Source organism: Oryctolagus cuniculus, chromosome 4 (genome assembly GCF_051225735.1).
Source record: "Oryctolagus cuniculus isolate XC-2025 breed Fujian yellow rabbit chromosome 4, ASM5122573v1, whole genome shotgun sequence".
NCBI lineage: Eukaryota > Metazoa > Chordata > Mammalia > Lagomorpha > Leporidae > Oryctolagus > Oryctolagus cuniculus.
In genome coordinates, this window is record NC_142870.1 from 122,573,940 (window position 1) to 122,590,975 (window position 17,036).

Sequence of the window (17,036 nt, forward strand, 5' to 3'; positions counted from 1 at the left end):
TGCAAATAATCTGTATGTCAAAAAGGAAGTCACAAAGAAAATTGTAAAATATTTACAACTGGGAAGAGTTAAAATACAATATTTGAGAATATGTGTGATATAGCTAAAGCAATACCAAGGAGGACATTTATATCATTATATTAAAAATGAGGAAAGATCTTAAGAATCTAATATCCCATATGAGGTAAAAATTAGAAAAACAAAGGCAAAATAAAAGAAAAAAATTATAAAAATCAAAAATCAAGGAAACAAAGAATGGCTTTCTATTATACAGTAAAAATATTGATAATGATTATTTATAATATATAACAAAAAAGCTAGAAGTAAGGACTCTGAATGTATTATCACAAAGAAATGGCAAATGTTTGATAAGATAGATGTGTTTACTCAATTGGAACATTACACAATGCATACATGAATCAAACATCACATGCCCATAAATATGTACAATTTTTATGTGTCTATAAAAATATATTTTTAAAAAACTCAAGGGAAAAAATGGACAGTAGAAAAAAGTCAATGAATCTTTAACATCTATCAATACTTAAAGAAAATCAGGGTATCATAAAGAACTTATCACTACAGGTCATACAAACCATAAAATGATATTAAGGCAGATGGGCATTGTGGCAGGGAACGGAGGGAGGGAGGGAAAGGAGGGAGGGAGGGAAGGAGGGAGGGAGGAAAGAAGGGAAGGAGGGAGGAAGGGAGGGAGGGAGGGAGGGAGGGAAAAAGGAAGGGAGGGAGGGAACGGAGGGAAGAAAGAAGGGAGGGAGGGAAGGGAGGGAAGGAGGGAGGAAGGAAAGAAGGGAAGGAGGGAGGAAGGGAGGGAGGGAGGGAAGAAGGAAGGGAGGGAGGGAAGGGAGGGAAGGAAGGGAAGGGAGGAAGGGAGGGAAGGAGGGAGGGAGGAAGGAAGGAAGGAGAGAAAGAGAGAAAAGAAAAAGGGGGGAGGGAAGGAGGGAGGGAGGGATGAAGGAAGGGAGGGAGGGAGGGAGGAAGGAAGGAAAGAAGGAAGGAAGGAGAGAAAGAGAGAAAAGAAAGAAAGAGAGAAGGGGAGGGAAGAAGGGAGGGATGAAGGAAGGAAGAAAACTGTCCCTACTTGTAGATCACATGATTGTGAAAGTATAAAATGTCACTAGGAATCTACCCAAAAAACTCAGATCTAATAGATAAAATAACCCAAATGGATTACAGAATTAAATGTAAACATCAAATTAGTAGACAATTAGAATACATAGAAGAAAACCTTCATTGCTCAGGTTTAGGCAAAGAAATTTTTTTTGTTTGTTTGTTTTTGGACAGGCAGAGTGGACAGTGAGAGAGAGAGAACAGAGAGAAAGGCCTTCCTTTGCCGTTGGTTCACCCTCCAATGGCTGCTGCGGCTGGCACACTGCAGCCGGCGCACTGCGCTGATCCGAAGCCACAAGCCAGGTGCTTCTCCTGGTCTCCCATGCAGGTGCAGGGCCCAAGGACTTGGGCCATCCTCCACTGCACTCCCAGGCCACAGCAGAGAGCTGGCCTGGAAGAGGGGCAACCGGCACAGAACTCAGCGCCCCGACCGGGACTAGAACCCGGGGTACCTGCGCCACAGGCGGAGGATTAGCCTACTGAGCCACAGCACCGGCCGACAAAGAATACTTAAAGATGATACAAAAAGTATGATCCATAAAAGATAAAAATCAATAATCACAATGAAAACCTCTTATTCTATAAAAGATACGGTTAAGAAAATGAAACTACAAACCAAAAACTAAGAAAAAATATTTGCAACAGGTGTATCAAAGAACTTGTATTAATATGTATATATATAAAGAACTCTAAACTAGGCCGGCGCCGCGGCTCACTAGGCTAATCCTCCGCCCAGCGGCGCCGGCACACCGGGTTCTAGTCCCGGTCGGGGCGCCGGATTCTGTCCCGGTTGCCCCTCTTCCAGGCCAGCCCTCTGCTGTGGCCAGGGAGTGCAGCGGAGGATGGCCCAGGTGCTTGGGCCCTGCACCCCATGGGAGACCAGGAAAAGCACCTGGCTCCTGGCTCCTGCCATCGGATCAGCGCGGTGCGCCGGCCGCAGCGGCCATTGGAGGGTGAACCAACGGCAAAGGAAGACCTTTCTCTCTGTCTCTCTCTCTCACTGTCCACTCTGCCTGTCCAAAAAAAAAAAAAAAAAAAAAAAAAAAGAACTCTAAACTAGTAAGAAAAAATTTTAAGAAATGACTTGAACACATACATCAAAAAAGAATATAACAAAGTAATAAAGATATGAAAAGACGCTCAACAACCACGTTCACACCACATATTCAACAAAAAATTCGTTTACAGCATACATAAGGAATTCTCCAAACTCAACAGAAAACACAACCCTGTTAAAAATGGACAAAAGAACTGATTCAATACATGAATTGCAAATAAGTATATTGAAAAATGTGCTGAGAGAAAAACATTTATAAATACACATTTAAAACTTTATCAAGGGTCCGGCACTGTAGCGCAGTAGGTTAATCCAACATAATCAGAATAACTAGAACCAAATCATACCAAACAATTCCTTTTTGTAACCTTCTTGTAGCTTAAACTTCCCTCTATTCCTAACGGCTAACACCAACTTACCTTTCTTCTTCCATAGCATTTTGCCTTTTTAAAATCCATGCATAGGGGCCAGTGCTGTGGAGTAGTGGGCTAAGTCTCCACTTGTGGTGCCAGCATCACATATGGGAGCTGGTTCTAATCTCAGCTGCACCTCTTCTGATCCAGCTCTCTGCTATGGCCTGGGAAAGCAGTGAAGGATGGCAAAAGTACTTAGGCCCCTGCACCTTGCATGGGAGACCCAGAAGAATCTCCTGGTTCCTGACTTCAGACTGGCTCAGCTCCAGCCATTGTGGTCATTTGGGGAGTGAACCAGTGGATGTAAGACCTTTCTCTCTGTCTCTCCCTCTCACTATCTGCAACTCTACCTTTCAAATAAATAAATAAAATCTTTTAAAAAAACTATCAAACAGAATTCAAATCAAACTCAACTGGGCAACCTCTGTGATAATTAAAATGTAATGATATAATAAATAAGAGAAAGATGGTGACCTAAGGGAGAACCTAGGAAACTCCTGTCTCCTGCTTTTGCTGACTTTCCTTTCAGTTATATTACATTTTTCCCCTGGATTTATTTATTTATCTGAAATCAGTTACACAGAGCCGAAGAGACAGAGAGAGAGATTGTCTATCCACTGTGTACTCTCCAAATGGCCACAATGGCTGGGGCTGAGCCAGGCTGAAGCCAGGCATCGAAAGTTTCTTAGGGATCTCCCACAAGGGTGCAATGGGCCATCTCCATGTTAGCATGGAGCTTGATCAGATATGAATCAGCAGGGCTTAAAACCAGCGCCCATATTGGATGCTGATGTCACAGGTGTAAACTTTGTCGCTCCCCCTCTTCATGGAGGAACGACACAGGACCCTGCGCTGTTCTTTCGTCTGCTCGGCCCTCCCTGGGTTTGCTGCTGGTTCTTCCCGGGTTGGCTACTATCCCTTCCACCTCCGTGGAAGGGCAGTTCCCCCTGGCCACATTCCCCACTTCCGCAGGGGAGCGGCACACCGCCGGCCGGGTCTCTCGGGGGCTGCACGGGTGTTCCTCCAGCTAGATGTTCCCCTTAGATGTTCCTGGTGCATGCCGTCTCTCTCCTCCTTTATAGTCCTTCTCTGCCAATCCCAACTCGGCTGCCCACACGCCGAGTACGCTGCTCTCCTCCAATCAGGAGCAAGTCCTACAGTTTATTGGTTGAACTGGAGGCAGCTGTGCAGAAGCTGTTTACTTCTCTCCCAGCGCCATATTGTGGGAGAGCAGATGCATAGAATAAGTCTTAATTCCAGTAACTCAGTCTAGTCCGGATTGCTCCCCACAAACTTTACCTGCTACACCACTACATCGGCCCCTATATTACATTCTTGACTGCATCTTTTTATTTATTTATTAATTTTTAAAGAGTTAATTTATTTATTATTTGAGAGGAACAGACAGAGTTTTTCCATCTGGTCCACTCCCCAATTGGCTACAATGGCCAGAGCTGGGCTGATCTGAAGCCAGGAGCTTCTTCCAGGTCTCTCAAACAGGTACAGGAGACCATGCACTTGGGCCATCTTTGCTGCTTTCTCAGGCTATTTGCAGGGAGCCAGATTTGCAGCAGAACTAGAGCAGCTGGGACAGAAACAAGTGCCCATATGAGATACTGGTGCCGCAGGCAGAGGCTTAGCCTACTATGCCACATCTCATCTTTAAAAAAAAATCACATATTATTTCTCATGAATCAAAACTAAAGCTAGTGACAAATACTCAAACCTACACAATGAAAAATGGGTAATGAACTCCACTGTATTATAAAATACCCAACAACATAATGGGCAACTGTTAGGATATTCATTCAATTCTCAAGTACATTGTAAAAAACTTAATTTAAAAAGGAAGGCGAATCCAGTACACACTTTATTACATAAAGATGTATTTGTTTACCTGTTTAACAAAATTGACAGTCTGAAGTTTCTTCTGCATGTTACAATGACACATGTTCAAGGTATACCACTTTCGAACCAAACATTTACCCTTCGCCACTGGTGAAAGGCAACAAGATCCTTTTACAAAGTCTCGTCTTTTTCAATAAATTTTGCATGAAAACATGTTATCCTGGCATAAAGTTGCCTGCTGTCACATTGGAAGTGTGATAAATGTTTAATGAAAACAACACCACACAGCTTGGTGTCAGACAACAGCTATCACATAGTCCTGCTTTGATCCAAACAGACACTTAAAAGGAGTTCTAAGCATGCTTTGCACCACAGAACTCCATAACCTATATGCAAATAGGGGTAAATTAGCATAAATGACTTCCTGCTGCATAAAGAAATAAGAGGTAAGGAAAAAATATGACAGGCTTTATAAGTGTGTAACTGCTGTCAAGTCTCAGAGTCCAGCTTTCCCAAATCACTTCCAACATCCTCTGCCAAAAACTAGGTAGGAAAAAAAAAATCTTATCAACAGGAATTTATTATACAAAACTCTAAAGTTGAAGACACTGGAATATTGCCAAGGTGAAAGCTGTAAGTAATGTACAAAAGTACTTCGAAAAGTTTGTGGAAAGTAGAATTAAACTGTAAGTTTATTCTGGTGCAAAAAAAAATTTGAAATCTATGCATAGTTTTTTTCCCACTACACATTTTCCATAACTTTCTGAAGACCCCACAAATATCTACAAAGTAAGACTACTACATGACACAGGTCTTCTTATGCACATTGCTTTCAATACAGCCTTTTAGGTACCACAATCCTGATTTTCTGGATGAATAAATTGTAGATCCAGAGGGAGACTCTTTAATCTCTCAGAAAGTATGATGTTTCAGGAAGTTATATAAAGAAAAAATGAAGAATGTATAAACTCAAATGTTTGAGCAAAATATTCCAGAAGTCTTAATGGGAACATTTCTGAGAACAGCACTGATATACTAAAAAACAAATAAGGAAATAACAATGGTGAAAACCTTTCATGATAGCAGGTCATAAAGAAGGGCATGCTTAGGAATGCTAAATTAGGTTCTTAACGAATTCCAAAGTTAGGCAAATTAACAAAAAAAGCATATTAGTAGGTGTCTTAGTACATTCAGTGTTGTGATTCAGGATACCACACACTGGGCAATTTATAATGAACAGAAATCTATTGACTCACAATTCTTGAGAATGGAAGTCCAAGATCTGAGGGCCTCCTTACTATGTTACCCCACAGCAGAATGAGAAAAGAAAGGGCAGGGATAGGGATCAAACTCAACCTTTTATAAGTAACATACTCCCAAGATAATTACATAAATCCATTCATGAGGGCAAGAACCTTCATGACCTAAAAACTTCCTGAAGGTTCTATCTCCTCCACACTGAGAATCAAGTTTCTAACACATTAACTTTGGAAGGCATTCAAACCACAGTACTAGGCAACAACTGGTTTAAACCGATTTCTCATTATTATTTAAAGCAGGACAGAAAATAGATTTAGGTGCCAGCGTTGTGGCATAACTGGCTGGGCTGATGCCTACAGCCAGCATCCCATATGGGTGCCAATTCTAGTCCCGGCAGCTCCACTTCTGACCCAGCTCCCTGCTAATGTGCCTGGGAAAGAAGCAAAAGATGTCCCATTCCTTACACCCCTGCATCCACATGGGAGACCCAAATGAAGCTCCTGGCACCTGGCTTCAGCCTGGCCCTACCCCAGCTGTTGCAGCAATTTGGGGAGTGAACCAATAGATGAAGACCTCTCTCTTTATCTTTTCCTTTCTCTCTCTGTAACTCTTGACTTTCAAATAAATAAAAGTTTGGAAAAAAAAAAAAAAACAGGTTTAAATCAAAAACCTGTACATTTTACTCTTAAGGCTGGCCCTATGCTTTCAGAGTCAATAGTTGAACATCAATACATACATATTCATACACATCTGGTTTTCAAAATCTATAAAAGATATTCTATAGTAGTTCACTATAGTTCATGGAGTTTGGATCAAAATGTTGCAAAAGAAGGTCTAATAACATATAAACAAGGCCGGCGTCATGGCTCAATAGGCTAATCCTCCGCCTTGTGGCGCTGGCACACCGGATTCTAGTCCCGGTCAGGGCACCGGATTCTGTCCCGGTTGCCCCTCTTCCAAGCCAGCTCTCTGCTATGGCCTTGGAGTGCAGTGGAGGATGGCCCAAGTCCTTGGGCCCTGCACCCAGATGGGAGACCAGGAGAAGCACCTGGCTCCTGGCTTAGAATCAGTGCGGTGCGCCGGCCGCAGCGTGCCAGCCGCAGCAGCCATTGGAGGGTGAACCAACGGCAAAGGAAGACCTTTCTCTCTGTCTCGCTCTCTCTCTCACTGTCCACTCTGTCAAAAAATAAAAAATAAATACATAAACAAATGTAAAAATTGTTTTTTATTTAAAATTTTTTATTTTTTAATACTTTTTTAGTTTTTTTAAATTTTTAGTCATATAGAGAACAGATTTCATATACTTCATGGGTCCAATTCTTAGAAAATAATCATACTTTCCCCCTTCTTCCCTCCCTCCCTTCCTCAATTCTCTTCCTTCCTTCTTTTTTGTCTTTAATTTTCACATATATCATTTCAATTCATTCTAAAATCACAAGCTTAATTCACCACTAACCATAATAATCAAGAAGTAAAAAACAGGAAGACCACAATTCCACAGGACTAAAAACAACCATATTATAAGATGTCCATTTCATTCCTATACATTTTTTGATAGTCTATATTTACTGCCAAATATCAGAGAAAACTCATGATATTTGTCTTTTGGGAACTGTTTTATTTCACTAAATAATAGTTTCCAGTTGCATCCATTTTGTTGCAAAAGACAGGACTTCATTCGTTTTTATGGCCGAGTAGTATTTCATAGTGTATATATACCACATATTAAGTATCCAATTGCAGCCTAATAACACTGGTATAATTTGAGGTTATTTGAAATTTTTTCATAAGTACTTAATTTCTTATCCTTTTCTCAACAGTTTAATGAAATAGTTCTTCCTGATTATTAAGTGTACCAATTCCTGCTTGAGCATTCCTTTTAATCATTTTAATTTTTATTCTTCACCTTGCTTTACCATTATTTTACTTACCCTGAATGGTTTGTGTTTTATAAAATATGTTACTTACCCTGAATGGTTTGTGTTTTATAAAATATGTTTTATGTTCTATCAATATGTTTAATATTGATATTTTAAAACTGATTTATTAAAACAAAGACTCTTACACATGATGAAGCAGAAGCACATGGGTTATTTTCTCACATATGGAAAGCCACAAAGGTTAAGCACAAGTTAAACACCTCTCACTGAGTTACATAATCACATTGAACTAACACTTAAATCCTAATTAAAATATGCATCTTTTTTTGCTTCTCTCCCCATCCATATATATTAAAGATTTATTTATTTATTTATTTATTTGAAAGGCAGAGTTACAGAGAGAGAGAAGAGGAGGCAGAGAGAAAGAGAGAGAGGTTTTCCATCAGTTGGTTCATTCCTCAAATGGCTGTGATGGCCAGAACTGGGCTGATCTGAAGCCAGGAGCCAGGAGCTTCTTCTGTGTCTCCCAAGTAGGTGCAGGGGCCCAAGGACTTGGGCCATCTTCTACTGATTTCCGAAGCCATAACAGAAAGTTGGTTCAGAAGTGAAGTAGCTAGGCTGGTGCCCAGCTAATAGGCTAATCCTCCACCTGCGGCACCGGCACCCTAGGTTCTAGTCCTGGTCAGGGCACTGGATTCTGTCACGGTTGCGCCTCTTCCAGTCCAGCTGTCTGCTGTGGCCCGGGAGTGCAGTGGAGGATGGCCCAAGTGCTTGGGCGCTGCACCCACATGGGAGACCAGGAGAAGCACCTGGCTCCTGGCTTCGGATCAGCACAGTGCACCGGCCCCGGGAGTAGGGGGTGAACCAACGGAAAAGGAAGACCTTTCTCTCTGTCTCTCTCTCTCTCACTGTCTACTCTGCCTGTCAAAAAAACAAACAAACAAAAAAAACCAAGTGAAGTAGCTGGGACTCAAACCGGCACCCATATGGGATGCCAGCACTGCAGACAGTGGCTTTACCCCCTACACTGCAGCACCAGCCCCCACCCATGTATTTTTGAAGCAATCTAGATAGAGATGGTCAATGAAACTACCACTAAAATAAATTTAATTAAATCCTAGGTAATGGCTGGCGCCGCGGCTCAATAGGCTAATCCTCCACCTGCGGCGCCGGCATACCGGGTTCTAGTCCCAGTTGGGGTGCTAGATTCTGTCCCAGTTGCTCATCTTCCTGTCCAGCTCTCTGCTATGGCCCGGGAGTGCAGTGGAGGATGGTCCAAGTACTTGGGCCCTGCACTCGCATGGGAGACCAAGAGAAGCACCTGGCTCCTGGCTTTGGATCAGCGCGGTGCGCTGGCCGCAGTGCACCACCCAAGGCAGCCATTGGGGTTGAACCAACGGAAAAGGAAGACCTTTCTCTCTATCTCTCACTGTCCACTCTGCCTGTCAAAAAAAAATCCTAGGAACTGCTGTGAGTATAATTAAATACGATGTTAAATAAACAGATGAAACGCTGAGATGAGAAAGTAAAAATGGAAGAGAGAAGTAGAAAGGAAAGAATCAATTTTTTACTAATGACAGACTGCTGAACTGATCAGAGAAAGATAAGATACCAAAAATTCTTTTGGTTCTCTTCAACTATTTTCTAGGAAAGCTTAAACAACAGCATATCACTTTGGCCTCAAACTCTTGCTCTAATCATCAATGTTAAAGATCACTAAATAAGTGACGATATTGAGTCAAGGTGTTGTTGTCAACCTGAATTAGAAGCCAAACTCAACCATTTGTTAGCTCTATGATCAACAAGCCTAGGCAGCTTCACTTATGTAAATGAGATAATAAAAATATGAATTTCAAAAGGATGTTAAATGAAATAATATGCCTAAACTGCTCAGCAAAATTCCTGATAGTGAGGAAATATATTTTAAGTATTAGTGCTTACCATCATCATTACCATCGTTGAGTAAAGAAAGCATCTTGTCCATTCCTTTGTCCTGATTATATCATTTCTCTACTAAAAACTTTTCACTGGCTTCCCACTGCCGTTAAAATTAACTTCAATCTTATCAACACAAGGTCCTCCCATAATCATCTCTCATCACTATTCCTCTTCTACTCTAAACCAACCATTAGACTTCAATTCTTCAATGTCACACTCCTTTTGCTAGTCCAAGCCTTTCCTTATGAAGTCTGTTTTGCACGGAACATTCCTCCCTCTTGTTCTTCCTTCCTTCAATATTTAAACATTGCTTCTTTGGAAAACCCTTCCCTGACACATAGAATAATCTTGATAAATCAGCTTAATAATGTTCTAAAGACATCTTAGAACCAAAAGGTTAATAATGGAGATAAAAAGCCAACATGCTGAGACTATGATATTGAAAGGATAAAAAGGGGGTTGGGACTGTTTACCTCTAAACTGCTCATCACATTAACAATAAATGTATGATTTTAGTCAGACATTGACAAATGACAATGCTTGGGCCCAATTCCAGCCAACTTCCAACTTTGTAAATAAATTTTATTGAAATACAGTCTGCCTATTATTCAGTAGTTGCAACACAGACCACATAAATCAGAAGGCCTTAATTATTTACTCTCTAGCCCATTACAAAAAGATTTTCTGAACTCTGGCTTGAGCTATTGTTAGTTAGGTTTAAGTTTTGTTTACAACCAAAAGCATCCTGATAGAATATTCTCATTACTCCTTTTGCTTGTCCTACAGTAAACATTCATTTGACTTCACTTTTTTTATTTGCATATCTTCCCTTCTATGAATGCTTATTTTCCTATTTTCATGAAAACTATAAGTAATACCCACACTAACATTATGTCCCTATTGCCTAATATGCCATCTAATAAACAGAAGGCATTTAAGTACTGTTGATAGGACAAATGAGCAAAAGAACTGTTCATAATTGGTAAATAATAAATATTTATTAACAACTTTTACATTAGGTATATTAAGATATATAAGAGTGTTAGTAAATATAGTTTAATAAATTAAATTTTTAAAAAATTATTTATGAATCAAAGCAGCATGCATCTGTATACACATAAATATACTACAGTAAATGCATATACCATATCAGAAAAAAACTAACGTGTAATTTTAGATCATATCAAAACATAAGAATTCGTGTGTACTCAGAACTAACCAGGGGGAAATAACACTCCCTATATTTTTGGTCCTTTAAAAATCACTGAAATGATGGAATCAGACCACACACACCTTTTCTGCATCAGTCCCAGTACCCATCCTGATGGATACCTCTGGTTTTGACACTGCTCATTGTCTATTTTGAAGTTAGTGTTCAGAAACAATACCAAACAAAACATTATTTCCTGTGTACCTGGCATCCAGGGAGCATTCCTGTTGCTCAAAATCAATTCTAGGCAACAGATGCATCTAATCAGTGAAGCTGGCTTAGATCTTCAAGATTAATGTCAATATATGACAGCCTTTCTTGAAACTATCTGATCTCCCTCTTTACTTCACGCTCTCATTTTACCCAGTATTAAAATCTTCCAAATAATGTTTTACATAAATCAACTTTATGCAATTGTGTAAGCATTATACTAAAAAGTAAAACTTGGTGATGTAGAAAGTAAAAACTCAAAAACCAGTAAAAATCATGGTCATACTTCCCATAATCATGTAATACCTAAAAACTAAACCAAAAGAAGAAAAAAAAATTTTTTTGACAGGCAGAGTTAGACAGTGAGAGAGAAAGTCTTCCTTTTCCGTTGGTTCACCCCCCGAATGGCCACTACCACCAGTGCTGCACCCATCCGAAGCCAGGAGCCAGGTGCTTCCTCCTGGTCTCCCATGCGGGTGTAGGGCCCAAGCACTTGGGCCATCCTCCACTGCCTTCCCGGGCCACAGCAGAGAGCTGGACTGGAAGAGGAGCAACCGCGACAGAATCCGGCGTCCTGACCAGGACCAGAACCCGGGGTGCTGGCACCACAGGCGGAGGATTAGCCTAGTGAGCCGCAGCGCCGGCCAGAAAATAATTTAAAAAGAAGAAGAAATAAAGCATTTCCTCAATTCCCTTCTTTAAATTCCTAATCCAAATTGTGCCACCTACTGACTTTATCTACTGATCAAGAGATTTTCCCCATACCCTTACTAATTCTCAATTTATTCTACCATTTTTGGCTAATTCAACCTCTTACCCTTTCAGCCATATATCAACCCTTATCTCCACTCCTATAACATTCAACAATCCTTAAAATCAGAAAAAGAACTCAGAATTTTGCAGGAAAACAACCGCTCAACATGCATTAACAGTTGTGCAGTGAACAGGAGAAAAAGAGTCACATAATAATTGTATCCTTTTCCAAACTTCATCACTTTTAACATTTATAAGAATACTTACAGGGGTCAGTGCTGTGGTGCAGTGGGTTACAGCCCTGGCCTGGAGCACCAGCATTCCTTATGGGTTCCAGTTTGAGTTCCCAGCTGCTCCTCTTCTGATCGATCCAGTTCTCTGCTATGGCCTGGGATAGTAGTAGAAAACTGCCCAAGTCGTTGGGCCCCTGCACCCATGTGGGAGACCCAGAAGAAGCTCCTGGCTCCTGGCTTTGGATTGGCACAGCTCTGGCCATTGCAGCCATCTGGGGAGTGAACCAGCAGGTGGAAGACCTCTCTCTGTCTCGACCTCTCTCTGTAACTCTTTCAAATAAATTAAATAAATAAATAAATAAATAAATAAATAAATATAAAGAATACTTACAACCTATCAGGGGAAGGCATTTGGCCTAGTAACTTCTACGTCTCACATCTATGTAACAAGGTTTGCTTTCCCTGCTCCAACTCCTGCTAGGAGCCAGCAGTGATGGCTCAAGTAGTTGGGTTGCTGCCATCTACATGGGAGACCTGGACTGAGTTCCCTTCTTCCATCTACAGCCAGTGCTGTTGTCAGCATTTAGGGAGTGAACTACCACATAGGAGCTCTCTTGCTCTTTCTCTCTGCCTTTTAAAACAAAAACAAAAAATGCTAAAAAGTAATTATGCAGGCAGGTTTATATACCATCACTATAAATCCAGAAAAAGAAAATGAACACATACAAAACTGTGAAACAGAAAGGGATGAGGGAAGAGTTCATGTCATTTAATATACTTACTAATTCTTCATAAAACCAAGACCTCAAAAAAGCCACATCCAAGATCCTGGTAAGCTCTTCAATTTAACACCAAAAACTGATACATCAAAGGTAAGGTTTTTATATTTAAGTATTAAGTACATTAAGTAAATGTAATAAAAGTAAACTGATAAAAGGAGATAAATTCCAAGATGTCTACTTTATAGGATAAAAGACTCCAATGCCAATTTTGAATAAAACAAACAAGCTGTAAATTTAAGCTGCTAAACAAGATCATTTTATTTTAACATCTTTTAATTTGATAAAATGAGTGGGTTTTAACATCCAAATAGAACTAAACATGTGAAGATGCCTAGCTAATAGATATCTTTTAAATATTAATTGTGAAATTTTAAATTCACATTCATAATAAAAAAGAACATAGAACTTTCCCAAGAATTACATCAACTTTCCTTTATTTGCAAACTGAATTTTGAGGTTGCTGTTTACACTGTATTTCTTTTTATTAAGATTTATTTATTTATTTGAAAGAGTTATAGAGAGAGAGGGAGAGACCAAAAACAGAGATCTTCCCTCCACTGGTTCACTCCCCAGATGGCCACAAAGTCAGGGCAGGGCCAAGCCAAAGCCAGGAGCTTCTTCCAGGTCTTCCACATGGGTGGCAGGGACCAAAACACTTGGGACATCTGCTGCTGCTTTTCCCAGGCCATGGGCAGGGAGCTGGATCAGAACTGGAGCAGCTGGGACATGAACCAGTACCCATATGGGATGCTGCTGTCCATATGGGGTGCTGGCATCACCCTGGTTCAGTCTTGGCCATCGCAGCCGCTTGGAGAGTGAACCAGTGGATGAAAGACGTTTCTCTGTGTGTAGTTCTTTCAAATAAATCTTAAAAGAAAAAAAAAAAAGATTTGCTTCAACTTACCCACGTTTGATGTGTAATTCCTTGTCCTTGCCTTTATCCTTCTCCTTTTCTCTTTTCTCTTTATCTCTGCCTTTACGTCGTTCTCTATCCCGAGACCGACTTCGGGTTCTTCTATGGCTGGACCTTTCACTGCTTCGACTATGAGAACGTGGACGAGCTCTTGACCTGGACCTGCAGTAAACAGATGTTATTAAATAGATTCACTGTATATTTTGTATTGTGAAGAGTAAATATACTTTTTATCTAGAAAAAAGTACTGAATTTTATTTACAGATTCAGGAATTAAACAACCTTCTGAAGCAAGCATCTGCATATGACTCTTTATGCATGAGTGCTCTGGTTAAAATGAGTTATAAGAAAAATAAAAGGTTTCAAATTTCCAGGAAACTAAGGATCAGTCAAAAAGTATTTGCAAATGAAAGTCTTAAAGGTCTGAATCAAGTCTTAATTATTCAAGTCTCTACAGATAATACAAAAAAATCAGATTTATCTAATCTAATCCACAAGGACAGGGCCTTCTCTATCCCTAAAAATTTCTGCTTTCAAACCTATTCAACCTTATGTACCACTTCTAATTATCCTGCTAAAACTACTTACCTACTCTAACCCAACTCTTTGTGTAAAATGTCTGATAGCATTAGGTAGGACACATTATGTGCTAAGAATTAATGTTGGGGCAGGCATGCTGGGGGTTAAGCTACAGTTTGTGGCTCTTACAGCCCTATCAGAGTGCCAGTTTGAGTACTGGTTGCTCAGCTTCCAATTCAGCTTCCTGTTAGTGCACCTGGGAAGGCAGCAGATGATGGCACAAGCTTTTAGGTTCCCTGCCACCCACATGGGAGACCCAGATGGAATTCCTGGCTCCTGGCTTTGGCCTGGCTATCTGTGGCCATTGTGGGCATTTGGGTAGTGAACCAATAGATGTAAGATCTATGTCCTGTGCCTCTCCCTCCCTCCCTGTTACTCTGCTTTTCAAATAAAAATAAACAAGTCTTTAAAAAAAATGTACTACTTTCAGGTTCTGGTGATAGCATTAACATGAAATCCACTAACATACTGATAAATTTATAGATAACTAAGAAAAAAACTACATAAAGGCACTGGAGAGTGACTAAGAGTGGGCAAATTCCATAGGGTGTCAACATTTGGAAATAGGAAACAGCAATGAAAAAGTTGCCCATTTTATCAGTTTCCATTTTAAAGGCAAATCCAAGTCTGTGCCATGTGGAACAGCTACAGCTCCAACAGAAAATCTGCAGGCTTTCAGGCAAAATAAATAAATAAATAAGACAGGTTTAGAAAAACCACAGTCAACAAGTAAATTTAAAAGGAAGCAAAAAAATCAAAGGAAGGACCCAAAAGTTCTGCTCATGGACCCTCTTCAAATCTCTGGCTAACACCTAAATCAGTATGAAGGGCAGGCTCCAAACAACAAAGAATAAAAGCACCTAGGGTCTTCCATTGCGGCACAGCAGGTTAAGCTGCAACTTCAAGGCCAGCGGCCCATATGAGTGCAGGTTCAAGTCTGGTTGCTCTACTTTCGACCCAACTCCTTGCTAATGTGCCTGAGAAAGCTGTGGGGACAGCCTAAGTGCTTGGGTCTCTGCCTCCAATGTGAGAAACCTGGTTGGAGTTTCAGGCTCCTGGCTTCAGCCTGGCCCAGCCTCAGCCAGCAATATTGGCCATTTCCATTTGATTAGAGGAAGGAAGATTCTCTCTCTCTCTCTCTCTCTCTCTGTCTGTCTGTCTGTCTTGCCCTCTCTATATATAACTCTGTCTTTCAAATAAAGAAAATAAATCTTAAAAAACAAATAAATAAAAGCACTGAACCAAAATTTCAGCAGCCCCCAGAGCTAAAAATCTTTATACTTTTAATCTAATCAACTTGGTTTCTTGCTAAGACAAGCAAAATATCCAAATTATTCAGTAGAGTGTAATAGCATATTCACAATATTCACCATGTCCAAGATAAAATTCAAAATCACTAAATACACAATCAAGCAAAATTTTATCCATTTTTAAAAAACTATAGTACATGGAGATCAACCTTAAGATGAGCCAGTTATTAGAATTAGATGATAAGGATTTTAGTTTATTTATCTAAGAGACACAGAGAAAAGAAAGATGGCTGGAACTGGGCAAAAGCAAAGCCAGGAGAAAGGAACTCAATCAAGGTCTCCCACATGGATGGCAAGAGCCAAATCACTTGGACCATTAACACTGCCTCATTGTTTCTGCATTAGCAGGAAGTTGGAGTCATAAGGCAAGGCTGGATACAGGTACATTAATATGGGGCATGGACACCTTAACTGACATCTTAACTGCTAAACTAAAAACTCACCTCACAAACAAGGATTTTAAAGTAATAAATATAACTATGCTTGTAATGAATATACAGTCAATCTCAGAGGGACAGCAGGGGAACAAAAGAATAAAAAATTCTGGGGGCCGGTGCTGTGGCGCAGTGGGTTAAAGCCCCAGCCTGCAGCGCCGGCATCTCATACGGGTGCCGGTTCTAGTCCCAGCTGTGCCGGTTCTAGTCCCAGCTGTTCCTCTTCCCATCCAGCTCTCTGCTGTGGCTTAGGAACGCAAAAGAAGATGGCCTGAGTCCGTGGGCCCCTGCACCCGCATAGAAGACCTGCAGGAAGCTCCCGCTCCTGGCTTCAGATCAGCTCAGCTTTGACCATTGCGGCCATCTGGGGAGTGAACCAGCGGAATGGAAGACCTCTCTTTTCTCTCTGACTTTACCTCTTTCTGTAAATCTTTGAAATAAATAAAAAGTTCTTTTAAAAAATATGACATAAAATATAAAATCTCAGGGATTAAAACTGCTGAACAGGATTAAAAGCAGAATGGTGATAATAGAGGAAAGAATCTGTGTATCTGAAAATGAATCAAAATTATTCAATCTGAAGAACAGGAAAATTGTTAGCAAGGAAAGAAAACCAATTTCAGGAATCTGTGTGACAGGTCTCAAATATATAACATGTTATTTTACACTCTGAAATAAAAAAGATAAAGAGGGGCCAGTGTTGTGGCGGGTTAAAGCCCTGGCCTGAAGCGCCAGCATCCCATATGGGCACCAGTTCTAGTCCCGGCTGCTCCACTTCCGATCCAGCTCTCTGCTATGACCTGGGACAGCAGTAGAACATGACCCAAGTCCTGCACCCCTGCACCCACGTGGGAGACCCAGAGGAAGCTCCTGGCTCCTGGCTGTGGATCGGCAGAGCTCCGGCCATTGCGGCCATATGGGGAGTGAACCAGCGGGTAGAAGACCGCTCTCTCTCTTTCTGCCTCTCTCTAACTCTTTCAAATAAATAAAAGAAATCTTAAAAAGATAAAGAATGAGGCAGAAAATAATCTTTTTAAATATTGACTAAAGGTTTTACAAATTCAGTGATACACAAATTTACTTATTCT

The 17,036-nt window shown here is 40.6% G+C and overlaps 1 protein-coding gene across 14 annotated transcripts in view; it reads right to left on the minus strand.

The window, feature by feature from the left end:
• Window positions 1-17,036, minus strand: part of RSRC1 (arginine and serine rich coiled-coil 1) — a 447,518-nt gene that overhangs the window by 303,347 nt on the left and 127,135 nt on the right. For all 14 annotated transcript variants that reach the window (XR_016233240.1, XR_016233241.1, XR_016233238.1 and 11 more), the window contains exon 4: window positions 13,617-13,787. Coding sequence is in view for 10 of the 14 variants with exons in the window: in XM_070072602.2 (XP_069928703.2) it covers window positions 13,617-13,787 (171 nt within the window). In the remaining 4 variants the exon portion in view is untranslated. The remainder of the gene's footprint in view (window positions 1-13,616; window positions 13,788-17,036) is intronic.